The sequence below is a fragment of the Chinchilla lanigera genome, unplaced genomic scaffold (assembly GCF_000276665.1).
Source record: "Chinchilla lanigera isolate Chin_1 unplaced genomic scaffold, ChiLan1.0 scaffold00056, whole genome shotgun sequence".
Taxonomy (NCBI): Eukaryota; Metazoa; Chordata; class Mammalia; order Rodentia; family Chinchillidae; genus Chinchilla; species Chinchilla lanigera.
In genome coordinates this window covers 8,396,201-8,423,693 of record NW_004955457.1, presented here as the reverse complement: position 1 = coordinate 8,423,693, position 27,493 = coordinate 8,396,201, and the positions used below count along the sequence as shown (strand labels likewise).

The 27,493-nt window shown below is 36.3% G+C and overlaps 1 protein-coding gene across 2 annotated transcripts in view; it reads left to right on the top strand.

Annotated features, from left to right (window-relative positions):
* The window catches only part of Adam23 (ADAM metallopeptidase domain 23), a gene marked incomplete at its 5' end in the record, with an annotated part of 155,643 nt that overhangs the window by 94,588 nt on the left and 33,562 nt on the right, over positions 1-27,493 (top strand). For both annotated transcript variants that reach the window (XM_013520785.1, XM_013520784.1), the window contains 11 exon segments: positions 1,711-1,776; positions 9,007-9,078; positions 11,472-11,635; positions 12,593-12,677; positions 13,603-13,693; positions 15,920-15,968; positions 17,401-17,500; positions 20,040-20,111; positions 20,726-20,815; positions 22,271-22,351; positions 27,181-27,231. In XM_013520785.1, coding sequence (XP_013376239.1) covers positions 1,711-1,776; positions 9,007-9,078; positions 11,472-11,635; positions 12,593-12,677; positions 13,603-13,693; positions 15,920-15,968; positions 17,401-17,500; positions 20,040-20,111; positions 20,726-20,815; positions 22,271-22,351; positions 27,181-27,231 — 921 coding nt within the window.

The window sequence follows — 27,493 nt, the reverse complement described above, 5'->3', positions numbered from 1 at the left end:
AATGACAAACAAAAAGGCCCAAGACTTGAGCCTTATGAGCACACTGCTTTTTATTTATCTTCCCCTATTAGTGATTTGAATTGATTACAGTGTCCTATGAATCTTGATGTCATATAAAGAATAAATCGCTTTAGTAGTGCACACCTGTAATTCCAGCATTTGGGGAGGCTGAGGCAGGAGAATGGCAAGTTCAAGCCCAGTTTAGTCAACTCAGTGACTTAAGTAAGACCCTGTCTAAAAAAATTTAAAAAAATAGGGCTAGGGATGTAGCTTAGTGTGAAGACCCTGGTTCTATCCCTAAGAGAACAGAGAGAGAGAGAGAGAGAGAGAGAGAGAGAGAGAGAGAGAGAGAGATTTCAGCTCTGTTTTCAAAGTGTTTTACTATGAAAATTATACTACTTTTTTACTACTGAAAGTACAGAGAGATTTTTTTTTTGGTAGGGAGTGATATAGCACCATATAAAACATTTCTTTCAATAAAAATGTCGGGGAAAGAGGTAGATTTTAAAATCCTGACTAATCATATTTATTTGTATTTCTTTCAAATTAAAAACTTGGTTATGCCAACTTTTGAAGCCAGATGTGTTTTTCAGAACAGAATGAGTCTGACCATTAGTGATATGAGAGGTACTAAATAAAGATCGTGTTACATCCTCAGAAGTTGTGGTATACCTCACATATATTGGTACAAGAACGGGGGCCTTGTAACCAATTGCTACGTTCCTACTCTTTTTCATAATAGATTAGTAAAAGGCAAAAGATTTTTTCAATCTGAAGAGAAACCAGAGTTTTCATAATAGATTAGGAAGCTGTAATGATGGGGACTGTTTAGTAATTACATGGTGAATGCCATCTAACCAAGAATTAATTCCACAGTTTATGTATTGCATGGTAATTTACTAGATAACTTAATAAGTAACTGGAGTAGAAATTGCGCATTTTAGATAATGTTTAGCTGAATGTATTTTTTGTGTGCAAAAAAATTACAATACCAGCTATCAAAAATTTAGCTGAAGGTTAAATCATCCTCTCTTTTACAAGCCTCTGCTGGCTTTATGTGATTATGTATACATTTTGTTGTTGTTTACACTTAGAGATCTCTTTTTGCTTGCTCTTGAAATGCCAGTTGGTCATAGTAAGTTTTGTATAGGGCTTCCTTTAAGTACAGTTTTCCAGTGAACTGACCAGCAACTCTCTACATAAAGAGAAAGAGCTGCCACTGTTAATTTTTCAACTACAAAAAAAGAAATACTTTGTGCTTACTCTTAAAGGATTATCTAATAATGATTAAAATTTAGAAGAGTTTAAAATATAATAATTGCCAATATTTGTTCCTTTTAGAAGTTGTGTGTTTAAGGACTGGTACATTTTTCAAAGAAATTTGTATTTATTTTAACAGTATTATCCTAAGACATTTGCTCTAAAACAATTTTACATATAGATGTTCCATAAAACCTACAAGAGTTTCCTCTCTTAATGAGTACTTTGTAGGTAATGAAGCAAAATACTTGCCTAAATACTTGAATGTTCCCCAATATTTTATAGTTGCCTTAAAAACAATTTCCCTGACCAAGTTCCTTGTGGTGTTTATCAAGTAGACAGCCTAAGGTTCTAATATTCAAAGTTGATTTACAACTTAACAAAATATTAGAGGTATATTTTATATCAATCACTGTTCTGACCATATATTTTTATTTTTATTTTCTTCAGCCATCTCGTGGTGTGTTTGAAGAAATGAAATATTTGGAGCTTATGATTGTTAACGATCACAAAACGGTAAGAATATAGAATTGGTGGGCTTTATCCACAATAGCCTACTTAAGAAAGAATACATTTCACCTCAATTTGTTGTCTATTATTCATTAAACCAAGATATTCAGATACTTTATGTTTTGACAATATTAAATGTCTTGATTTATTTCTTGGTGTTCAGAGACATGGATGTTTGTAGAGTTTCCACTATTCTGTGTTTTTCCTCCATAAAATAATGATTATAATAACTAGCTTTAGCTGTTTGACATCTTTTATTTGTTTTCATTTAACACTCTCATACTCTGCTTTTCTTCATCTGTGCTAGGTCACTGGTTCCTAATTTTATTTCATACCTATGTGCTCTTAACATGTTACTTTTAACTAATTATTTGTGGTAAATATAATTATAGGAAGTAAATGTATAATAAAGATATAGGTAGTGAGCCTGTCTTTAACCAAGGGCTTGTTTTGTTAAATATTGGATAGATGTATAATCTTATGTTACACCTCTAAAAGTAAAATATGATCGAATGTGACATTTTAGTAACACTGTAAAGAAATATGGAAAACAATCATTCCTCTCTATTTGCTCATCTTCGAGATAAAGCAGAATCTCTCTTAACTATATTTTCTGTAGCCTTCCCCCATGGCATGTCTTGGTTAAAGCCTAGAACATGCAGAAGGGCCTTGGTCAGTGGTTATGTGCCACTCTACCCAACAGTGTTGGGTGCCAGTGAATTTTAACAATCTGTACCCTGTGGTGGGATTTATGTTTGCTGATCTCAGTTGTATAAGTATTCTCACTGTGGCTGATTTCAAGCTACCAGGGTGAGATAGTTGATTGTAGAAGTAAGCAACAATGTGTCCAGTTGGCTTTTGTGAGTTGGGAAGATCTGGCTTCAACAGTACTGCTATACTCTCCAAACTGTTTGGACCAGTTTTTAATTTTGTCATAGTTATATAATTTAATCCTAAAAATTGCATATGCTAAGTGTAGTTGTTTTTATGAAAATGAAGTTGCATTTCTGGAAAGACTTTATAAAGATGAGAATCTGTAAAAATGCTTAAAAGTCAAATGTGGGTGAAAAACTTGTAAAAAAATTGGAGCAAGAATTCAGATTTCCTTGTACTGTTCTTGTACTTTGTGGAGGCCAAAATTAGATTAGTAGAGTAATAAAGTTGTGTTACATGCTAAAATGACAACTTGAAATTTTAATTAACAGACCCTACTCAATTGCTTGATGTGTTTACATTTTAAAAATGACAACTTCATTTATAGTTAAACATCAAGTCTCCTCCTTTAGTGGATTTTTAAATTAATCAGCAAATACCAATTTGGTTGTGTTGAATATAGTTTTAATGTCAGAACTTCTGATTTTCCTGTGCAGATTTATTTTCTATCCCAGTGGTCTTTAACTACATTGCTTGAGATATGTCAATAAGAAGCAGAATATATCAGAATTACATACATTTTTAGAGTGGGCTTCCCTGCTGGGAAGGAAAACCAAATATGTAGGCAAGGATTCCGATAAGGAAGGCTAAAATATGAGTTTCTGAAGCACATTAATAAGGCTTTTCATCAGAATTGTTTTTGGTGATTGGGACATTGAGATTTTTTCCAGCTTCTCAAGTCTAAGCATTGCAGTGTGCTATGCCATTATGACTTTAGAAGCCTAAGCTTTCCTCAGTATCTATTATAAAAATACATCTAAATTAGTAAAGGCAATAATTAAGATATATACAAAGTGCATTCCCAAATAGGTAGTAATCTATAGAATCAGTTTCAAATGTTGACTTGCAATTCTGCATTTTTTGTGCCACCATACTGTATAGGACAAGAAACAAAGTTATCAGTCAGAGGGCATATCTGAGTAACTGCAAAATAAGAAAATTGATACATTTTTCAACCTGATAATTTTAAAATATTTTAAATATATTTTGAATGTATTTATGTTTTGGGCATTGAGGCTTGTACTCAGGGCCTTATGTAGGCTAGGCAAGTGCTCTATTAATGAGCTATGCCACCAGCTCCCTTTAATTTATTTTTTATTGTTGTTTTTTACTTTAAAAATTAAAAAACTAACAAAACAACAATGCAGACAAAACCAAAACAACAAAAATGATGCATGACCTCAAAACAAAATGATAGGAATTAATAATGGTTGCTACATTACATACTGTTTTCTTCAACGAAGTTGCTCAGTATAGCAGACATAAGAATATAAGATTGATCAACAGTCAAAGACAGTAACAAGTAATAATAAAAAAAAACATTGGAAATGGTGCAGAGCTTCACCATACAAGATAGTATAAGCTCAACAATGGTTCTTATACTGCGTGTTGTTGTTTTCATATCAGTCATTCTGATTACCAAATTCAAGCTTGCAAAATTGGTCAAGAAAAAAGAAAATTTTAAGCATTGACTGTTCATTTCAATAAACCACAGACATCAGCAATACACCTATTCCAGCTCTCCTTATTCAATTTATTTTTTAATCTTTTTTTTTTTTTTTTTTGGTTTTTCTCCAGTACCGGGAACCGAACTCACGACCTTGTGCTTGCCAGACAGGCGCTTTTGCCGCTGAGCTAAATCCCCAGCCCCTTATTTTTTAATCTTTATAACTGATAAACATTTAAATAATCTTGTCTTCATCTTATAATTAATGAAATAACACCCTTCTTAAAATATTTATATATATATAAAACATATATATTATATACTTTTATATACATTATACTATATATTCTATGATGAAGTTACCTTATTCATACTCTCACATCTTTTAATTTAAAGAAATACATTTTTAAACCAATTAATTGTGGTAATTTATTTTGTTATAATTTTTTGTTAAAATTAGTAAAAACTTGTCATAATATATTCATCTCTCTTTGAAGCCAGAAAAAAAGAACAATAATTTGTACTAAAAAATTTGGTGGGAATATATACATTAAAAAGTGAGAGGGGGAAAAAGAAAGAAGAAAGCTTTTACTTTTGAATGCAAGCAATGCCTAAGGTAGAAAGGTACAAAGAAACTACTTAAGATGATTCCTGTTATTATAAAGAGATATTACTTCTTTTTTTTATTATTATTATTATTTTTGTTGTTGTTGTTTTTCTCCGGTACCAGGAACCGAACTCACGACCTTGTGCTTGCCAGGCAGGTGCTTTGCTGCTGAGCCAAATCCCCAGCCCCAAGAGATACTACTTCTTGACTAGTAGAACTAAGTATATTCCTTTGTTTAAAGGCCAGGTTGCTGTATATTCTTGCCTATTAAAGTCCCAAATAAATGTCATTTTTTTTAAAAAGCGTGGTTTTTTTGAGAGTTTAGAAAAAGTTCTTTTTATAGATATTCTTTATAAGGTGAGGATAATATTTAAATATAATTCCCACAAAACACCAAAGATACAATAAATCAGAGCAAAGATCAAGTACTTAAATTCAAATGCTGGAAGTCTGACTGAACTAAAATAACTAGCATATCTATTTTTCAATGTTTGGAAATTTGCTGTTGAGCTTTAGGATAATCATGCCACTGAGTATACTCATCTTACAATGTTTATACCATATGAGGTAGCAGTTGTTTTGATAACTATTACCTTTGGGTTGAAAATAAGTTCTAATTTCACTTTTTTTAAAAGGCAGATTTCTTAAAGATTTTGTTTGCTTAGGGAGTGAAAGCAATTTGTAAATTGTTTTCAGTGATAAGAAAATGTGAAGGTAAGTTTTATCCTAAGTGGAGGTTGCACATTTTTCTTTATTTGCAAAATTAGTTCTTATTCATGCGGGAAATAGAAACATTTTGCCTACATTTGCATTCAGGTTTACCTCTGTAATTCAGAGTAACCTAATATTGGATGCCTGAAAAATGCACATATTTTAAATAAGCATCACATTATGGGTGCCTTTCAATTAAGAAGAAAAATTTCTCCATTTTGTAGAAAGCATCTTAGTACCCGGCTGGCAGAATCTAATTTGTAAACTAATTATAGCCTTGATAAGAGTCTGCAAACATTTCTTTGAGTCTTTTACACTAAAAGTAAATATTAAAACCTTATCACAATAGAGAATTTGTTGAAAGATTTTAAAGTGTATATATGAAAAGCAGGTGTTTTGCTTACATTTTGGCTGTATTATTAAATATGAGCCAATAAGTACAAACTTTTTCAACTTAAATCTCAATGTGGTTTTCCTCACATAAAAACCATTATATTTTATACACACCTGACAAATGATAAGTTCTTTTTAATAATCATGACTTGTTGAGAATACACATAAACTATTTATGCTAATAAGGATTTTAAATTGAACAAATTTCTGTCCTGACTCATCCTAGAGTAGGCTTTGAATGTGAGCTATGTGATCTTGGATAGGCTACTTTCAGATACTAAAACTCAGAGCTGCAAGGAGTAAATAGTTGTAGAAGCATTTCTAGCTATTCCTACGGTTAGTGTTCACTTAAATGGTGCTTCAAGTTAACAGCTGATAATTGTTGTTCGGTCCTTACTTACTCTTTCAGCAATGTTGGGCCATCAGCTGCTCTCTTCTTGGAAACCCTGTTTTCATCTCTCAGCCTCTGTCACATAGGAGCTCTTGAACCTCATTGACTATTTTATTTAAATCTTTTAAATTTAATCCCTAGAATTATGGGAATGCCTCATATTTTGGCTGGGGTGTTCTCTTTCTATTCTCTCTTTCTGAATATCGATTTCCAGGCTCAAGTCTCTAGGTAGTGTCATGACTTCAAAATCATTGCTTCCTACCTTATAGCTTGGAGTTTCATGCTCCTGTGTCCAGCTGCCTGCTTGTCATCTCTACTTCGATGCTGAATAAACACCTCACATTTAACATTTCTAATTCAGCACTCTTAACTTTCTGCTGCAGTTTGCATGTGTTCCCTAAAGTTCATGAGTTGGAAACTGAATCCTCAAGTCCATCAGTTAATACTATTTGGAGGTAGAGTCTTTGAGAAGTAACTAGGATTGGAGGAGGTATGGAGGGCAGAACCAGCATGGCGGCATTAGTGGCTTTAGAAGAAGAAGATGAGCCTGGAGCTAGCATACTTGCGGTTTCACCATGCTTTCCCCCGGCCTTTCCCATGACTGTGAGAGGCACCATCAGTCTCTATCCAAGTTTAAAACCTGGGACTCCACTTTTATTCTCCTTTATCACCTTCCACTTCCAATAGGTCAGCAAGGCTTGGGAGTCCAGCTTCATAGGGTTTGATTCTCTTCTCCCTGCAGTTGTTCAGCTACACCACATTTCACCGGCACTATTGCAGTACTTCCCCACAGGTCTGTCGCTAGCATTCCTGATCCCCTCTGATTCACCCCGCACACAGTAGGCAGACCGCTCTTTCCAAAAAGAGAATCAGAGACTTGAAAATTACAAATGTGAAATAAATGAAAGAAATCACATTTTGCTAAATTTTAAAAGACTTTATTAACCTTAAATTCACAAGCCATATTTTCTATGACCATTATAGTTTTAAAAAAATCCCCACAAAGGACAAATGAACACTGAGAAGCTAAATAAATTCATCTTAATATGTATGTTACAGTAGTGAGTTAAGAGGTGTCAGCTAATATTTTTTTTCTTTTCGTGATATGTACTTTTGAAAGTCAAGACATTAAAAAAATATATTATCCAGCAGCATTTAGTACTTGACAGTGCTGTGCAACCAATGCCTCTGTCTAGTGACAAAACATTTTCATCACCCCAAAGGAGCTTAACGTGGAGACTTTTGCTTTCACTCAAAAAATGTCTTTGAAATTTTTCAGCTTTCAGATTTTCATAGGCAACTTGAAATACTAAACTATTTGCAAAAACTTCATAGTTCTAAGTTTAAGAAGTGTTAAAATGCCTGAGTTTACATTAATATGATGTTTTAAGACCTAGTCGTATGCATATAGTGAAGCATAAATTTTTTTTAGTTTTACAAGAACAGTTTGGGTCAAGGTATGATACACAGTAATAAGAACAATACAAGCAATAATAGTAATGTGATACCAATAGTTTTAAATTAATGAATGCTACTAGTAGCACATTATTAATTAACTGATCACATGCTTATGATAGGTTATCAGTGTTAACAAATAAACATTAACAAATAAACATTATCAGTAAGCATAAAACAGTTTTCTTTGTCTAGAGAGTTAAAGTGTAGAGCGAATGACATGAAATGACAAGTGTAGAGCAAATGACAAGTGTAGAGCAAATGACAAGTGTAGAGCAAATGACATGAAAGAAGTCTGACAACTTCATAGGATGAAAGTGGATAAACGAGAAAAAAAGGATATAATTTTCCAACCTAGCAAAACCTTGAATATTTATGAAATTTACATTTTTTAGTAATTATAATTGAAGTCAAATTTTGAAGTCTTTAGTATAAATCTGAATTGTTATATTTTTCTTTTTCCTCAGTTTTAAAAATCACCAAAGCCTCAGGGACCAGTAGAGGGCATGATGTTTCTGTGGAGATTTGAGTTTTCAAATGTCCTCTTAGAGGATCATTGAGCAAAGTCTAGGACTTCTTACTGAATACATAGCCCTCCGACTGGGTATGTAGCTCAGTTTGCTGAACATCCCTGGGTCCCAGATTCCTATCTCTAGTGCAGCAACGAAACAAAACAAAAACATGTGGAGTGATTCTACTTATTTAATTTTCTTAGTCATAACCAGTCACTTGGTGTCAACACACTTTATTTTCCTTCTGTCTCCCTTTGTAAGAGGCTTTTTTGGAGTTGTTCCACTGAAGGAATAAACTAACTGCAGGGCAGATGCATTCCATGTCTTGGGCAGTATCTAAGGTGCTGTGCAAGGAATTTTCCTGCAGGGTGTTGAATTGAAAGCGAAGAAGATGAGCAAAGAAGACTTTACTTTTGATCTAAGCCCTTTATAATGTGTGAAATGCTGTTTCAGTGAAAACAAAAGGATTGCACTGGTAGCTATGAAGACTGAATGAACAAGTGGCTTCTGAAGTGTAAAGCTTATCACACAGATTCCAGTAGGCCCTTTCCATTACCTGGAACTGTGGGTGTTTTAGATAAGATTTTTGCTGCCTAAGATGAGGAGAGGTTTTTGGGGGAGTGGAGGGTGGGAGAGCACTGTCATATCCAGTGTGGCACAAACTAAATTCTGTAGTTTTGATCCTCATTTCTACTATTGCCAAGAGATTTCTGCTTTTACAGAATTTTGAAATTTACCATCAAATTAAGCTTTTGGCAGTGACTGGTACATCTTCTTTTTCCTTCAGTATAAGAAGCATCGCTCTTCTCATGCACATACCAACAACTTTGCAAAATCTGTGGTCAACCTTGTGGATTCTGTAAGTAAGCTTTTCTTCAACCAATTTTTTTACCAAGATGGCATGGTTTATATCTCTAGCTCTGTTTGCTCACTTGTTTCTCTCACTATTTCTGACATAAAAGTAAAAATGCAGTGCTTCAGTTCTTCTAAGAAATTATAGGATAGTTGGTTTTAGAGATAGTAATATTCTCAGAGTTTAAAGGCACTGTTGAGTTATTCTTAGGATTCTGAAGATTCATTGGCATTGCTTCTTTCTTTTACATTTATATTTGTTAATTACAATTTTAATTGTAAATATTATGGGAGGCAGTGTGATAATTTGATACCTGTGTACAATGTATAATGGTCAGATCAAGGTAATTGGCATTTACATCTTCTTAAACATTTAAAAATTTTTATTAACACTGATAATATAACATTGCTTCTAGACAACCTGTAGACTGTTTTGTTACCAGAGCCCATTGGGGGACAGAGAATAATGGAGAAAATTAGCTTCCAAAAATAGTGAAAGTTATATTTAATAAATAATGCTTTGCTAAAAATAGTTTAGCTTTTCTTAAAAACCGAGTGTTGGTAGAAAAGTACTAATAGATTGAGGTAGTCTATGGAGAATATAGATGAAAAACCTCTTTAAAGAACACAGATTTATTATCTTAGTGTTCCCATAGGGGGATGTTTGAGACTTTATTTCTAGAATGGTAGAGTCTCCAAACAATACTAATATGAAACCGTAAAAGATGTAGCTCCTCCAAAGTCTGACTGCAGATCTTTACTATTGATATACTTTTTCCTGTTTTCATTTTATGAGTTACAAAGAATGATTGTTAAGATTTCCTTCCTTTCTCCTGCCTTAGGTAGGAACATCATAGATATGAATATTATATATTATGTTTCAATAAGTAATTCATAAATAATTATTCAATATTTGTTATTTAATTGACAAATTAAATCCTGCATACTACTTTATATTTTCTAATGTAAAGTGCTATTTTATTCAGCTGAATGCATTTTTATCTGGTATCTATTGAATGTTACCGCTTAACTGAAAAAAACCCATTTTAAAACTTGCCAAACACCTAAACGGCATTTATTTACTCCAAGGAGCTGCTTTCTTTTCTGCATTTTAAACAGCCCCAAAGCACCAGTCATGTAAATATTCATAACATGTTTTGTTCACTGGCATATGTTATGTGCCTGGTACGCACAGCTGAGCAAAATTATAATATAAGTAGATGTGCATAGAATATTTAATAGGAAGTTAAGATTGAACCTATGAGAGCCAATTTACATCTGGTTTTATTATTTTTTTCCTTAATTTCAGCTCTTGTCAATCTTAAAGGAAAGCAATGAAGCAGTATAAAAAAAAGAGAACCTTAAACATATCTTTTCTTCAAGAGCTGTTTACTTGCTAGCACCTCTGTGTTAATCATTTCAGCATGGCTGAATAGAAGCACATCTTACAAAGTTTAATTTTTGTTTTGTGTTATCATATAAGGTTCCAAAGCTGACTACCGATTTTTAAAAGACATTACACTTAACTCATTTTTGTGTAGAGTCATTATAGCTTCAGTTTGACCTAAGGATGCTGAGAGTCCCTTTTTCCAGCGTGTTTAAAGATTACTCATTGTTTTCTTAATTGGTTTGAAAATAGGACAGGAGAACAGCACTCATTGAAATTGCTTAATTGTGTGAATAAATTAGTTACTGGCCCCAAAGTAGAGAAGAGCAGAAGGGTAACGGTGTAAATGCTGTGAGTGACGCCACCCTGTGGGCAGGCGAGGTGGGTGATAGAAACCTGCGCTTTTCCTCCTCTGACCTTAGGTTCATGATTGTCTGTCTGTGTTATTTTGTTCTTCATGTATCATGGCTCCAAAAACAAGGCAGTCACATTGTCTGGTGGCTCCAAAAACAAGGCAGTCACATTGTCTGGTGAACTGCTCCAAAAACAAGGCAGTCACATTGTCTGGTGAACTGCTCCAGTCCTGCAGGAATAACTGGTTGTGTTACTCTTAGAGTCAGTATAGTTGACTCCAACCTGTTACCTCACGTGAGGTGTAGAAAGATAACTTCACTGAATCCTTTTCACTTTGTGTTCTGTCTTGATCTTGACTTCCTTACATCCCTACTATCTATCTACCTTTTTAAGATGCTGGGCTACAAAAGATGCTGGCCTGGGGTGGAAATAACCTTACAAGAGAATATTTAACATGAGACTGAATTGTGTACTTGTTCTTTCTTTTTTACTTATGCTCTTGGAAAAGAGAAAAGAGAAGAGAATTCTCTCTGATGAGCTAATTCTGATCCCGTGTTCTCTCACCTCCCCTTCCTGTCCTTCCACTGACTCTGACTCACTGATCGTGCATGTTTGACCCAGTGTTTTCCTCCTGCACCTGTCCTGTTGTCTACCCTCAGATTTACAAGGAGCAGCTCAATACCAGGGTTGTCCTCGTAGCTGTGGAGACCTGGACTGAGAAGGATCATATTGATATCTCCACCAACCCTGTGCAGATGCTCCACGAGTTCTCCAAATACCGGCAGCGCATCAAGCAGCACACTGATGCTGTGCATCTTATCTCGTATGTACCTGTTTAGGTTTTTACTGTAGCCTCCGCTTTGGTATTTGTCTCTATCCCCATACTGTATTAATTAAGTGACATACCAGAAAACAGTGACTTCAGCAAGATCACCATGGATGCCCCTCTGCATGTGTAAGAAGCATGAAACTGGATTCCAGTGCTGGGGTCGTGGTGGTGCTATGGCCACAAGCTCCACCTTTAAAGCATGGAACTCCGTGTTCAAAGTCACCTCATAGTCTGGGATGCCTGTGTCCTAACCTTCATTATAGGCAGGGGAGGAGCTAAAGGGCAGTCCTTCTAGCTTTGCCCACTTTGATAAAGCAGATTTCCTGAAAGCCTGCACATATCCATTTTACCACCAAATCATTTGTTAGAGCTCAGTCACATGACCACACTTAGCTGCAAGAGTGGCTGGGAACTGTAGTCTTTCCAAATGGACCATTGAATCCAGTTGAGTTTCCATCACCTAGGAAAGGGGTGTACTATGGTTTCTTTTTGCTGTTATAAGCTGTTCTCTTCCCTACTTACAGCAAAACTACTTTCAAACACCCCTCTAAACTACACCAATTCAAGTACCCCTTCCTCCTTTCTACTTTACCCTTTATTTTCTTTACTCTGATTTTAGTTATCAATTTATAATAATTAGCAATATTTTCTATAATTACAAAGTAGTCTCTAGTAGAAACAGGGCTTTGGTCTGTTTATCTTTCTGTACTTGATCCCTGTGTCAGAGTACGGGGCTTCCTTGTTCTCAGTTAGTGCTTGCTCATCTGAGGTCAACACATGAACTTAAAGGTATTTTTACAACATAAATTTAAATGTGCGTAAAATACAGTTTTTGATTTTCTAGGGAAGGATGATTTGGGACCTATCAGTGGAGGACAGTGGGTGTGTTTTGGGAGGGTTTATATAGTGCTCACTACATTGGGTTTTCTTATAGCACTTTCTTTTCTTAAGGCGTGTGACATTCCACTATAAGAGAAGCAGCCTGAGTTACTTTGGAGGTGTCTGTTCTCGCACAAGAGGGGTTGGTGTGAATGAGGTAAATTTTATCAATTTTCTTTAAGTAGAGCTTTATCTGTGCAGCTGATCTCCTTCTTCCTTATGACCCAATTTACATGCTTCTCATGCTTGCTTTGAATGAGGACACCGAGAATGTTGCTTGAGGGGCTTACATTAGTAAAGAGAAGCCAGAGAGGTCCTTTGGGCTTCTGGTAGTATCTTTGGTTCTGGTAATGATAGTTTTACATATTTATCAAGTTAATGCAAGCCAGAAATCGGCCCATAGATTTTATGACTCTATAACATCTTTTAACAAAGATGTTAAATTTTTATGTTTATTAATCCTTCCCTTAAATGGATTTTTAAAGTTGCAGTGTTCTTCTACATGTTAGATTTACTTCATTTAAATAAAAAAAATTCATGATATTCATGTTTTTTCTCCCTATATCCATCTCTTTCATTTTAAGGCTTCTACTTGCCTGTAGAATGTGTCATAACAAACATTTCTTAATCATTTTTTGATTTTTTATGAATTTATATTTCTGAAGAAAATTTTTAGTTAACAAGAGCTCCTAAAATCACCAAGCAGCTCTATTTGAATCCTGGTTCCTCCTGGAACTTGCTGTATCCTAGTAGCCATCGTTTGGTGGGACCCCTTGATGTATTTATAGTAAGTTGAACTTCCTACTGTGGTATAAATTGAACTGGAGCACAGCCTTCTGTGACTTGTATTTTGTGTTTCTGTGTGAGGGCTTCAGGGCCTGAAAGGTACCACAGGAGAACAGGGGCTTTCGTTTCTTGGGCTCAGTTGGGAGGGAAAAGTGACAAGGAGCAGATGGCATCTCTAGACGTTGTGAGGCTCTGCTTAGGGAACTGAGCTGATAGGTGGTGACAACTAAGAAATAATAACTAGCTTTGTGCACTCTCTCAAATGTTTCCCACACACTTTCAACTCTGAAAAACAGTATGGTCTTCCAATGGCAGTGGCACAAGTATTATCGCAAAGCCTGGCTCAAAACCTTGGAATCCAATGGGAACCATCTAGCAGGAAGCCAAGTATGTACAATAACCTTCTGACTTTGTGTGCCATTCTGTCTGTGTAATGCATGTCCTAAGTCATTATAGTTTGATTTTATAATCCTTCCCCTAAACGATTTATAAAATGAGAAACTTGAAATACTTCTTGAAATACTTCTATTTGGGTTGAAGAAATTTTCCTTTTGAAATCCATGAAGTCACACCCAGTTTCTGAGGCTGTGAGTTAGCTCTTTCTCACACAGCAGACTGTTGGGGTCAATAACGCCCCCATGGGTTCTAGGCAGTTGAGAGTAGACACAAGATACTAGATGTGACTCCATACAAGTTTAGTAATAATACAGATGGACTGGGAAATAGTTAGGTCTAGAGTCAAGAAGTGCATATTTATACTCTAAAGTTACCTACTGAGTTGCCAAAAAAGCTAAAGTAGGTCCCCCTAGACCAGTGATGGTCAACCTTTTAGAGCTTTCAATGATAACCAGTACCTGCTGTGGCCCAAGAGCCTTAGGTTTGCCACCACTGTCTGGACTGAGCTACCCTCGTGCCTTTTAAATGTGGGGAGGCTGGCCAAGGAGAGAATTCTCCTGTGGTGCATGAACATGTCCAAGAGGAAGTCCCGACAAGAGTGCAATTTATTCAGTGGGCAAAGTGCCTATGACTCACCGTAGTTTTAGAGGCCCATGAAAATTTCTAATTTCTTTTAAAATTAGAAAAGAGTACAACCTGAATTATATTCCTCTTTATGGCAACACAGTAGCAAAATATAATTTTTAATATGTTTCTGTAGCAGAAGGCAAAAATATCTCAGGTCCACAAATGTCATAATGTGATCTTTAGAAAAGAGAAGACACAGTGACTCATGTTTGCTCATATTATGTGCTAAACTAGAAGTTAAGTCTCTTCCTCTCTGTGTAAATATGAGACATGAGGAGTAAAGGTTCCTCGGATCACCCCAGCCTCCTCAGAGAAGAAAAGGGAAGGCTACTTTAGGGTTATTCTACATGTTAGATTTTTGGGGTCCTTAATACATAATTACAGAAATAAAACAAAATGTACAACCATGGGCTTCTTGATTCCTTCTGTGGGTTTTAAGTGATCAAGCACAGAGTCATCACAAGTGTCTCGAGGCATCTTGCAATGCTCCACTAACTTACAGTCACTAATGTCTTCTCAGAGTGTTTGCTTTCCCAAGGAAATACCTGTTCCATATTGTAGGGGGTGCACACAGTTTTGTCAGGTGGCATAGATACCTTCAAATCAGGAAGTGTTGTCACCAGATTTATAACCTTGTTTGACAGTCCTGGAGGGCAGTGCTTACTTTACTGAGTTGGCTGGAAGAGTATTGTGAGAAGCTGAGTTCATAGCTAATGACTCCCGTAGTTTCTTCCTGTCTATGATTCTCTATTCCTTTGTGAATTGTTTAGCTAGCTATTTCATTACCTCCAAAATCTGAGTTTTTAAAGAACCACTTACAAGTGGTTCTTTAAAAACATCTTTATCTATGATAGAGAAGAGAATAGGAAAAAAAATAAATGAAAAGAGAGCCCATCACAGTATCATTACGTCAGTCTCTGGTAGCTACATTAAGTTTATAATTTCTACCTAGGTTATTAGATACATTTCTACTTTGGATTTCTCTCTTTTATGAGACCTTTTAGCATAGTGTTCTTCAGGTCTCTGGCTGGGGCTGCCTTTGACTCTAGGGAGTTCAGTTCTCTTTTCTTTTGATTTGTTCTGTTAGAAGGACTTCGGTGATAATTGGTGGGATTCGTAGTGAGCACAGAAGTGCGTCGTGTGAGTGAACCCCAGGGCCATACTACAAGATGAGCAGAGAGGCCTTGTTCCCATTTACAGGTGGACACTGCAGACTCAAGAGGCTCCACATCACTTGTCTGTAGGAGTCTCTCCTATGGTAGAACTTAGACTGGCCCTGGGGCCTTGCAAGCTCTAGCCCAGCGTTCTTCTCACCAAATGTTGGAAGGAGGAACCTCACTGAGTTGTCTGCATTATAATGCTTTTCCTTGATGCCAGCTGTTTTCTTAGGTACAACTTATACTTCTGGAAAGGATAAGGAAGTATTCATTTAAATGAAATGTATTTTGCTCTGTGAGGTTTCACTTTCTGTACCTATTTGACCTGGAATTGATAAGAAAGCACTTATCATGGGAACTGTGTTGTAAATTAAATATGTGACTTTTATTGCTCCCTTTCTCCTCTGCTGCCTTTATGGTTTCCTTGGACTAGAATGTGACTGCACAGAGTCCTGGGGTGGCTGCATCATGGAGGAAACGGGGTATGTTTTGTTACGCATGCACTTGATAATGCCTTTTGCCAAAATTGCCACATATAACTAGAGACACAGTTTCTTGAGCACCGGTATTTTAGGCTAAGGACTTAATATAAATTCAATAATTAATTCTCTGATATTTTTAAACTGACGGGACTAATTTGCTGTATATTTTGTTGTTTTTTTACTTAAGGTTAATGATCAGTGTATTAGCTACTAAAATGTATTAGCTACTTCTTCTTAGCCCTTAAAAGCAGTGTATTACTAAATGCTTCTAAGTTTAGGAAAGGCATTAATTTTTTAGCATACTCAGAATTTAAAAGTTATCTGCCTACCTGAAGCAGTAAGTGAAAATCAATTTAGTCATCAATTTACATTCTAAGGAACTTGTAAATATATGTCTTTACAGTAATAAAATTTGTGCTGTGCTTCTTATAGAATTCATAAAGCTTTTTTTATAAGTCAGATTTATTGTGTCTGCATTAATCTTTTAGTACTAGGCACTTAACCATTCACTCACCAGCTGAACTGAGGCCTGGCAATGCTGCACTTTCCCAGGGACCCCTGTTCCATGCAAGCCGCTGTTCCAGGCCTTCTAACTATAGCTACTCCTAGCAGATGGGACAGGTTTCCTTACCCAGGTGCCTCTCCTGCTCCTTTGGCCTGTGCTATTTGGTAGAAATTGCCATAAATATTTTGAACTGATTGAGGTCATGAAGGCAGCCTTAGAAAGACACTCTTGAAAGGGACTTGAGCACTGCTTCAGGAAGGGGCAGGGACAATGGAATAGGTATATTTGAATCATGGAGGAATATTTTGAGGGCCATCATGACAATGTGACTTTTACTCTAATAAATTTGTAAATTTTTGTTTAAACAGTTGTTGTGTGGTTTGATTATATCTCATATGTGTGTATGTATAATCTAACACATTTCTTCAGGGTTTCCTTATCTACCTGAATTGCATTGTCAAAGCCTGATGACAAGTCCGTAAGAAATCAGTCCTTCCAACAAAATCCTCCAGAGTCAAATCTAGTAGGCTCATGAGTTCCTTTTATCAGGACAGAGTAAAAAAGTGCTGCTCTTTACTGAGACATAACAAATAAAAAAGATTACATTTTAAAATACAACCTAGATGAAGACATTTTATATTGAACTTAAAAAAAAAAAAACCAACTATTTTATGCAAGGTCATAAGAGGAATTGTCCACTTAAGAGGATGTAACCTAGCCCCTAATTCTGTGATTTTTTTTGTATTTCTATTTTTATAAATTCCAAGAAACAACTTGCTTAGCAATTGGATATAAGGAAATTGTCAAAATTTGTATAGATGCCTCTGATCCAAATGAATATTTTGTTCTGATTCAGGAGTTTTAATTTTCCTCTCTGATGACTGCTTTTAGTAAATTATTTACATAATAAATTCATTGTTTTTTCAGGGTTTCTCATTCCCGAAAATTCTCAAAGTGCAGCATTTTGGAATACAGAGACTTCTTACAGAGAGGAGGCGGAGCCTGCCTTTTCAACAGACCAACAAAGGTTAGTAACTTAGAACATGTAGCTTTTTCTTCAGTGTATCACAGTGGAATAGTACTAAATATCAGATCCTTGCTCCAGAAAGCAGATTACTTGTCAGTCAGATTACTATTTAATTATGGAAGCCCTGGTCATGTTGAAGATTGAGTCCTCTTTAAGTGAATCATCAAATTTTAAATTAGTATCCAGTTCAGTGCTAGCTGTATTCCCAAACCCTCCTCAAAGCAAAACATCCTTCAGGTTTAATACCTTTGAAAATTCCCTGCTAGAGTGTTTTTGCTTTGCTTCAAAGAGGTAATGGGTTAGATTAAGATAAAATATTACTTTAACTCATTTATCTGGTAAAAATTTGATTTCTCCTTGATACTCTTTCTAGGGACCCAATTACTATTTTCTCCTCCTTCCTCTCCCATCTTCCTCCTCTTTTCCCTCCTCCTCCTCCTTTTTTTTTGTGGGTGGTGGTAGTGGTGATCTCCCAGGTAGAAAGTGTCGCTAGTATTACCCAGCCATAAAATGAGCCCAGGTATTTATGGATCCCATAAATTTCCTTTAACATACTACTTCATAAGTCAAATATAGTTCATTGCTTACAAAATGCTTAATATTCTGCAAATTGAGAGAGCAGTGGATTCATGTTAACCTTTTCTAAAAAAAATCAGTGACTAATGTGAATAACTGACAGAATAATTTATTCCCTACTCCTCATTAAGCGATACTGCTGGTGTCAGGAGACGATAGCTTGATGGCTGACACTGGTATAAAATCTCAGTAAAGCTGTGGAAAAAGAAGTAGGACTTTGAAAGTGACCTTTCGTTATGAAAGTAGGCTGCACGCCTTGCCTGGCATTGATCTAAGTGCATGGAAGTCTGAAAGCTTCAAAGCATTTGAAATGGGTGAAATCAGTAATAAAGAACTAATGTGAGCTGATGGCATTTTTGAGGTGCAATGTACATGTCTAATTTTACCTAGCTTGCAGTGTACCACCTAATTATGAGCATCACGGTCAACAAAAAGCACTGAGTTATTTGGAAAGGTTAAAGTTTTTAGTATATGCATAATGCTTCATCATTGAATTTCTCAAATTGCCTGTGAGTAGGAAGAAAATTGTGCCCAAAACATGGAGCCTATATCAAAATAACTTCTAGGCAACTTCATTTTTGAAAGTTAGTAAATATAAAATTATTTCTCTTTTCAAACTACAAATTGCAATGGTTAAGAGAAGAGCTGTATGGTTTTCAGTAGACTAGTTCATATGCATATGTCAAAGAATAGACAAGCGTGTTTAGTCAATGAATGTGTGTATATGTGTGTGTTATGCTCACAGGATCTATGTGGGTACTCTGTGCTTTGAGAATCTTCCCAACTGCAGTGTTTTCTGTCTAGTTTGTGATCCTGCCCATCAGGATGGAGACAGCTCTAAGAGTGGAGGATGGGAAGGCCTGATATGAAGCGCTCCTCATGTTCTGCCTGGCCTTTCCCAGTTCTGTTTTCTCCTACCTGCTGATCCAAATTCTGTAGTGATTACGGTTGTCAGTTTCACTCAGTGGACTTCCCACAGAGGAGTCCCACCCAGCAAGCCTGGAAACTCTGCTTGCTTCTTACAGTACCTTCCTGGAAGTAGCAGGAGGATCAGGTCTTCCCTGGGTGGACTCAGTGGAAGGTAAACTTTCCTCAGGCTATGTGTAGCGTCAGGGGTAGAGTTTCTTTCTCCCCCTGATAGGCATGCCTCTGGGCATTTGTGTGGAGATGTGCTGCCCCAGTCTTCACCCTGGGATGATGATCATGCCCCGAGAATCCCTGCCTTGGAGGATGGCAAATAGGTATTTTCTTATAATCAATCAACTGCTACGACAGCTGGTCTGTAGAACATTTACCTGGAAGCAAGTTCATAGCATTAGTAGGGTGGATTGTGGTAGGAGTTTGACATTTCCACCAATCCATCAATGATTGAGAGGTTTCTGTATACTCATGCACATGTCTATATGTTTACTTAATATGCTTCAGAAAATGCAGATTTCTTTTCAGTGGGAGTAATGGGCTTGGATCTCTAGTAACATTGTTATCTAAGTTTATTTCCACTTACTTGATTAGATATATCATATTTTGCTGTGACCAAAGCACAGTCATCTTTTTGGACATTTTTTATGTCTTTTCAGCTGCTTTCAGTCAAGTCAGCAAATTAGATATCTATAAGTCTTATTAGCAATGCATTTTAGTTCCATTAGCAAATATGAAAAGTGATCTAATCCTCTTGACAGCTTGTCTCCATAAAAAGTAACTCTAATGCTAGAAATTGTCCCTGGAGCCAACCATCAATGAAACCCCCAAGAGATATCACCCCCTTTCAAATATGTTTTTGGAAGTGTTATTAATAAGTGAACAATATTTCCCACACAGACATTTTGTATGAGATACTACGATAAAAGCTCACAAGAGAATATCACATGACAGATAGCTGATTATAGGGCCATGTATGTGGCCCAGTTGACTGTTGATTTTTTGTGGTAAAACATCTTTCTTCTGCGTCCCTTATCTCTTTCAGCTGTTTGAACCCACAGAATGTGGAAATGGATATGTGGAGCCTGGGGAGGAATGCGATTGTGGTTTCCATGTGGTACGTACAAAAGGCTTCCTCTACCTTCAGTAAACCCTTTCTCAGAAGCAACAAGGGTAGCAAAGGTGAGAGGCCCATGATATTTTTCACTGTGGTCTCGCTGCCTTTCTTTCTCATCTCTCTGATTATTATTATTCTTATTATTATGAGCTTCAGGCCAGCTCAGACAAGTTAGAATTAGTCATGTCTTTACAGCTTTGTCTGAAGAAGCCTGTTGGATTGTTCCAGTCAGATTCTCTCCCTCTTAAAAATTTTTAGCTCATACTCATCTCAGATAAGTTTTACAAAATCATGAAACATTTTTTTCCATGTTGTGCATTATCTTTGCCTCCTTTAAACTGGGTACTAAGGACATAGTACAGTTAACAGGGTTGGGAGGGCCTGTTAAGAAATAAGCCTGCTCTCTGATAGAGATGCCCTTCCCAGATCATACTCTTTTGAGGAATATGGCACAAAAGAGTCTGTGATTTCTTACAGTGACTAATTCTGTCCTAAAATATTTGCTTACTATATAAGTGTACTCATTTAGATTATGCATAAGTCGCATGTGCAGAGTATGCTAGATGAACAGTGGGTAAGGTTCCCGGCTTATTCTCATGCAATTTTTTCTCTAGGAATGCTATGGATTATGCTGTAAGAAATGCTCTCTCTCCAATGGGGCCCACTGCAGTGATGGGCCTTGCTGTAACAATACCTCATGCCTTGTGAGTTCCCTGACATTTTTCATCTTTCTTTTAGTTGATGGATTAGTCAAATATCTCAGTATGCATATTGAGCGTTTGTGTAGCTTGTCAGAATTTTATGCTTATTGGCCTGGTAATTTTGCAGAATCAGTAACTCCACCCGAGTTCTGTGGGTCACATTTACCTTTTCTGTTATTCACTGCCCGTTGCCTTATTCCACATGCCTCCTTAAGAAGATATACCATATGGATTCCAAAATAAATGCTGAGAATTGCTCTCAACACAGAATCAAGTTAAATTGTTGAAGAGGAACAATTTTTTATGTTTTTTTTTTTTAACAATATGACCTGCTTTTAACATTTTTCTTCAAAATTTATTCTAGACCAGAGCATAAAAGCATAAAAGCTAGTGCCCATATTTTCCCACTTGGCTCTTTGAATCCTCCATGAGGTCAGGAAAGCTAGATAAGGATGTAATTATGCATGCTCTTACACACACAGTCTGTGTGTATGTGTGGACACAGCCTTCCAGCTTCAGTGACCTCCAGTTAGTTTTTTTTTTTTTTTTTGCTACAAATAGAAATGTTTAATTTGAACCCAAGTCAAACAAATCATACAATATTTTATACTTATTAATTCAGAAAGCCATTTTTAATGTTTTTCTCATATAGAAGACCTGTGATAATCCTTACAATCATAAAATTACATAATTTTATTATTTTTTCTATTCCAAGGGATATTACACATTAAGGGATATTCGAAAAGATTCCAGCATAGTTTGTTGTTGCTCTTGTCCTCTAGCAGATTATGAGTTGCTTGAGGCTTTTATCATTTATCCATCCCCTCCCTAGACAAGCAAAATGTTTTGCATATCATAGGCAGTCACTGACATCACTGTCGGTAGGTGATTTATATGAATTCATTGTCATTTTATTGTATCTTTTTAGCTAAGGCAAGGTTAATATTTATGCTAATGGATAGTGAAGGTTGTGTATGTATATCAGTTCTTCAGAGAGCTCTTAAATGCTTACCTTGTAGTGTTTTGCTTCTTTGTCTTACACCAAACCACTGTTGTTGTTTTTTTTTTTTTGGTTTTTTGGTTTTTCTCCGGTACCAGAAACCGAACTCATGACCTTGCACTTGCCAGGCAGGCGCTTTGCCGCTGAGCTAAATCCCCAGCCCCCACCAAACCACTGTTTCTTCTTTACCTAATTCCCATCACGTTAGAATTATTTTAACATAATAGTCAGAGACGGTGGGTTTTGAAACCTGACACTTAATACCTTGACTGACAATTCATCTTTAGTTTGGAAGGTAGCAGCTGGGCCCTGTTTCTATTCTGCACCTCTTTCACTAACTTATGAAAGGGTTTGGTGATACTTATGAGAAAGTATAGGGATTGCTGGGGAACATAAGCATCATAACTTTCTAAAATATTAATTCATACTACCTCCTAATACTGAGTTTTGATTTGCAGTTTCAGCCACGAGGGTATGAATGTCGGGACGCTGTGAACACGTGTGATATTACTGAATATTGTACTGGAGACTCTGGCCAGGTATGGCAAACTGTGCTTTAGGTAACACATTGTACACATTTTAAAGCTTTCAGTGTAGACCAGGTGTGTGAACACGCTTTGCTTTCTTTTTTGTTTTCTAGTTGTGTCTACCTCTTGACATTTGACATTCTTTTATTTAAAAAAAATTTGGTATATTGTTTTTGGACCTATATCCCTTTTTATCCCCTTCATAACCAGTTCCCTTTAAAAAAAGAAAAAAATATATATATATGTTAGTGGTACATGCGTGCAGTACATAATGATTACATTCATCACGGGGCTGTGTGTATGTACATAACACGTCTTGATTCTTTTTTGTTGTTATTGTTCCCATGCCCTCCTTCCCTCCAACCCTTCTTCCTTTTTGGTTATATGATTTATATCTAGCTAATTGATTCTTTCCTTGGCCCCGACATATTAAATAGTACATTCACATTAATGGAGCACGAGTGAACTGTTTTCAAACATTTTAAAGCTGCAAACCCTCTCTTTTACCAAATTGTGAGGGGAGCCCAATGCAGAAAACAAAGAGCAAGCAACACTGCGCTGGCTAAAGTAGGACTGGAAACGGGGCCCCACCCTTGTTTTCTGTGCTGCCTCTGTCCCTGCACATAGTGCTAGCTTTGTGGCCTCTGCACTTTGACTTCATTTTCGTCCATTAAAATTGCTGTAATGTTTTAATTAGTGTTGCCTTCTGGAACTCCTTCTTCATGTAATTTTTATGTCCTTTATTTATATCATATTAAGTATTTGTTATTCAAATAAACATTTGTGGGGTTGTGTGTCAAACACTGCTGTAAATGCCAGGGTACAAATGGGAGGGAACGAGATTTATAAGGTTGCTTTTATGGAGCTTACATTCTGTCTAGTTCAGCAAGGCAAATAAATAAACAAACTATGAGATGGCATCAGATAAGGGCATGTGAAAAGAGGCACAGGTGAGGGCATTCTGTGCATCTTCCTGAAGGAGGTGGTGTCTTAACTAGAGACACAAGAGGGTACTTTCAGGAAAAAAGGTTCAAAAAGGATTTCAGGAAATCAGGGCAGGTTGGGACTTGCAGGCCATGGTAGGGATTATGAATTTCATTCTACCTTCATTTACATTTTGAGGTTACTTTAAAAGCATTTCCCTGAGGGTTGCTTAGTATGCTTGAGGCCCTAATTCAATCCCCAGCAAGGGGGAGGGGGGAGGAATGCATTTTCGTGTACAATTATACAGTTTTTATAAATATCCTTTTCTTGATCCTATGAGAATCTGTCATGTGACTTTTTTTTTTCCCATACCGGGAATCGAACTCACGACCTTGCACTTGCCAGGCAGGTGCTGTGCCGCTGAGCTAAATCCCCAGCTCCTGTCATGTGGATTTATTAGTTGATATATATATCTAGTGGTGGATATTTAGACTTTGACAGTCTTTAATTATTAGTATGAAAGTGAGTATCTTTGTGCATTTTGATAAATGTTTCTTATTCAGTAACCTTACTCCTTAAATATATAAACAAGTTTCTTTGCAATTTTTCTATAATATAATGATGGAGTATAAGAATTGTGGGTTTTACCTTTTATGACAAGTGTGCTGACAATCCTGACATACTTATTTCACTGAGTTATATTTTTAGTTTTGTAGACTAATACTATTTTTATAACCAACATGCAGTGTTTTAATTCTCTGTCCTTTCAGCAGTTTGTTTGTTTTACTTTAGTCTTTGACTCCTGAATTGCCTTGGAATTTATGAGAAATAAACCTCTTATAATGGAGGCACCTTGTTCATTCTATTTTATGGTCAAAGAAAAATATATTTTTCTTTTTTTTTTTTTTTATATATATTTTTCTTTTTATCTCATGTGTCTAAGGTGAGAATTATACTGCTAATTTCTTAGTGGCATATTAGCATAGAATTTTCACTTACAAATAATTTTCAAAGATGATCAGAATGAACCCAAAATAAATAATTGCAATAAATCTTCCAAAATTTTCTAAATATTCTGTAAGAGACAATGAACTTTGAATGCAGTTAGTGCTAATAATTTTTACGAATATAGAATCTCTAAGAATCTGTGTCTCTAGGCAGTACTTTGACCTCATCTTTTACTGTGTGATTTTGCTTATTAGCGTTCACTGATGTCCCTGAGCCACTTAAATTCATGTTGTATGGCAGAATAAACAGTACTTGTGCAACCGAGTGAAACCTTTGGCAAAAAATATAGGGTGATATGACAAATATATTTGAAAATGTGGGAAATGGTTTTTGTTAGTGCTGGGAAATAAGTCATTCAAGTGGGTAATATAGTATAATTAAGTGCTCCTGCTCTATTGAAGCCTGACTCAAAAGTAGGGATGGAATGACACATACAGACAGAATCTAGAGCTCTCTTTAAAGGCAGAACAAAATACTTAAATTTATGGTTCTTCTGTTTTAAAAGTCTGGAGACTGTACAAAGCACCCAAAGTTAATAAATGTTTTGGTGATAAATAAATAACTTTTTTTTAGCCTAAACCAAAAACAAATTGACTAGGAATCTTATCACACAAAAGCTTTTTTTGATCGGTGAAGAATTCTACAAGCTTTTTCCTTCTTGAAACATTATGAAAGTGAATGTGACACATTAATTTTAGACTCTGAAGTGTCTTTCTAGTGGCAACATTTGGTTTGCGTTCCTGTTCACTGTGGTTGCATTAGTTTTAGAGTAAGTGGATAATGAATGATAGCTGATTAATGAGATAATGACTGTGTTCTGAGCGAATGTGTACAGATGAAAAACGCTGCAAGGATCTCTGCAGTTGTGCAGTTGGCCCAGTATTTTACGTTTCAGTGCCAATGAGTGCATCCTTGGAATAGCCACAAAAAGGTTCCGTGAAAAGCTATGGTGAATGGAGCTTGTATGAGAGTCAGTGATTCTTTAGAATGACACAGAACTCCAAAACATTTTGTCTTGCAGTGGTCTCTCGTAGGATACTGCTCCTTAGGAATGGTAAACTAGTTCCATTGCCTTTCTGTGATGAACTTTATGAACTGCCTGATATATGCAGGATCGAATAAGTTAATTGCAGTTATGGGTGGTACACTTATTCTCTTAGCCAGCCAATGGTAAGTGAGTGGCTGCCACATGCCTGGTATTGTTTTGGGTGCCAGGAAGGCAGCAGGGAACAAAACACAGTCCTGCCTGTATGGAGCTCACATGAAGGTCGAAACAACAGTAAACAAATAAGTGAAATGTATAAATTGTCACTTGCTAAGAAGAAGAAATAAAGTAGGGAACAGAGAATGCAAGGAAAGGAGGGATCTGTGGTTTTAAAGAGCATAATTAGAGAAGGCCTCTTTGAGGTGATGAGATTTCCACAAAGCTGCCAAAGAGAGGATGGAGCGAAGCAAGCAAAAATCTTGGGTGAGAATGAAGGAACAGCAAAGGCCAAGTCTGTGGGCTGGCTGCAGGCCTGGCAGTCATGAAGAGTGACATCAGTCATGTGAGAGGGGCAGAAAATGAGATCAGAGAGATGACAGGGCTGGGTGGAGAGGGGCAGATGCCCGGGAAGGACAATTAGAGGCCAGTGAGCAAGTTGGGAAGTCATTGGAAGGTTCTGAGTGGAGAAGCATCATGAACTGCTATTGATGTTTCTTAGAGGATTACTCCAGTGATACTCTGGACCAAGATGAGACGAGCGGGCTAGCAGAAGCTCCTGGAATCCAGGTAGAAATGGCAGCAGCCTGGACAGGGGGTTAACAGTGGAGATGGAGAAGGGTGGTCAGATTTGGGATGTTTAGAAGCTACAAGGATTTGTTGACAGATTGGATGGGTAGTGTGAAAGAATAGGGGCTGACAGTGTGGGCTTTGGCCTGAAAAATGGAAGTATGCAAGGATGAAGGCCATCTACTGAGGAGGTGAAGAATGATAGAGAGTCCAGGTACATATTTATTTCTGTTTCTCATTGACTTGCCACACCTGTGTACATTTTCTCCTCTTGCGTTTTGAACACTATAGCAGGAGCCTTTGCGCTGACTTTGTGTCAGTTCTCTTACATGTGCAGAAAGTTTAATTTCACTTATTCAGAGTAACTTTTGGGAAAAAATGAAGTATATTTTTAAAATTAATTTAATGAAAGGGGAGGAAGAGGAAAGGACAAAAGGGTGACAGGGGCACGTAAAAATGATCCAAGTATGTTATATGCATGTACGCATTTGACAAAATTAAACCCATTGATCTGAATAACTAATGTGCACTAATAAAATATATAAGAAATGATTTGGTAAGTGGACCTGTAAAAAGAAATAATCACACCACAGACTGTTCTAGTAGCAAGTCTACTTTGAAGGAGCAAAAACGTCAGGGCTATTATGGCAATTACATTGAGTTGAAAGGCTGAGTGTTTCTTCTGTTTCAGAAAAGCAGCCCGTGGGTGAATGTCATGACGTTAAATGCAGATTTGACATTTTCATGGAGCTTAGCAAGGTCTTGTAAAGTGATTGCTGAATAGGTCCACTCCCACATAACAAGCTAATTCATTTCCTTCACTGTCCATTTTAATCTCTTCTACTTTGATCTCTGTAGGCAAGTGAATATAATTTGTTATTCTAATTCATCTCATGGCAAATAAAAAATATAAGCATACTCTGCATGGTCCTAATTTTCTTATTTATTTATTTATTTAATTTCTATCAGTGATAGAATTCACTTGGAAAACTTACTTAAGGTGTTTATGTGTGTTGTTTAAATGCTTCTAATTGTCTATTTTACCATGCTCACACTTTCGCTCGTTTTTATATTTTGAGCACATTATTTGGAGGTCCTGGACACACTGTACATTAACTGAAAACATAATATTTTTCAGTGCCCACCAAACCTTCATAAACAAGATGGGTATGCCTGCAATCAAAATCAGGTATTCTAGGCTTTACATCTTTAATTAATTAAAAAAATTAGTTGGAACTTTTTTCCCTTTTTGATAAATGTAACTTTGGAGGGAAATTACTCAAGTAAATTATTGCATTGTGATTCTAACTCAGAGTTGTTTTATGTCATACCAGTTATTAAAGATATTTAACTCTGGTGGCAAATTGTCCAGGGTGCAGGAAAAGAAAAAAGGTACAATAGTTGCACAATTCAGAACCTAATTTACTGAGTTGTGACCATCTTTAAATAAG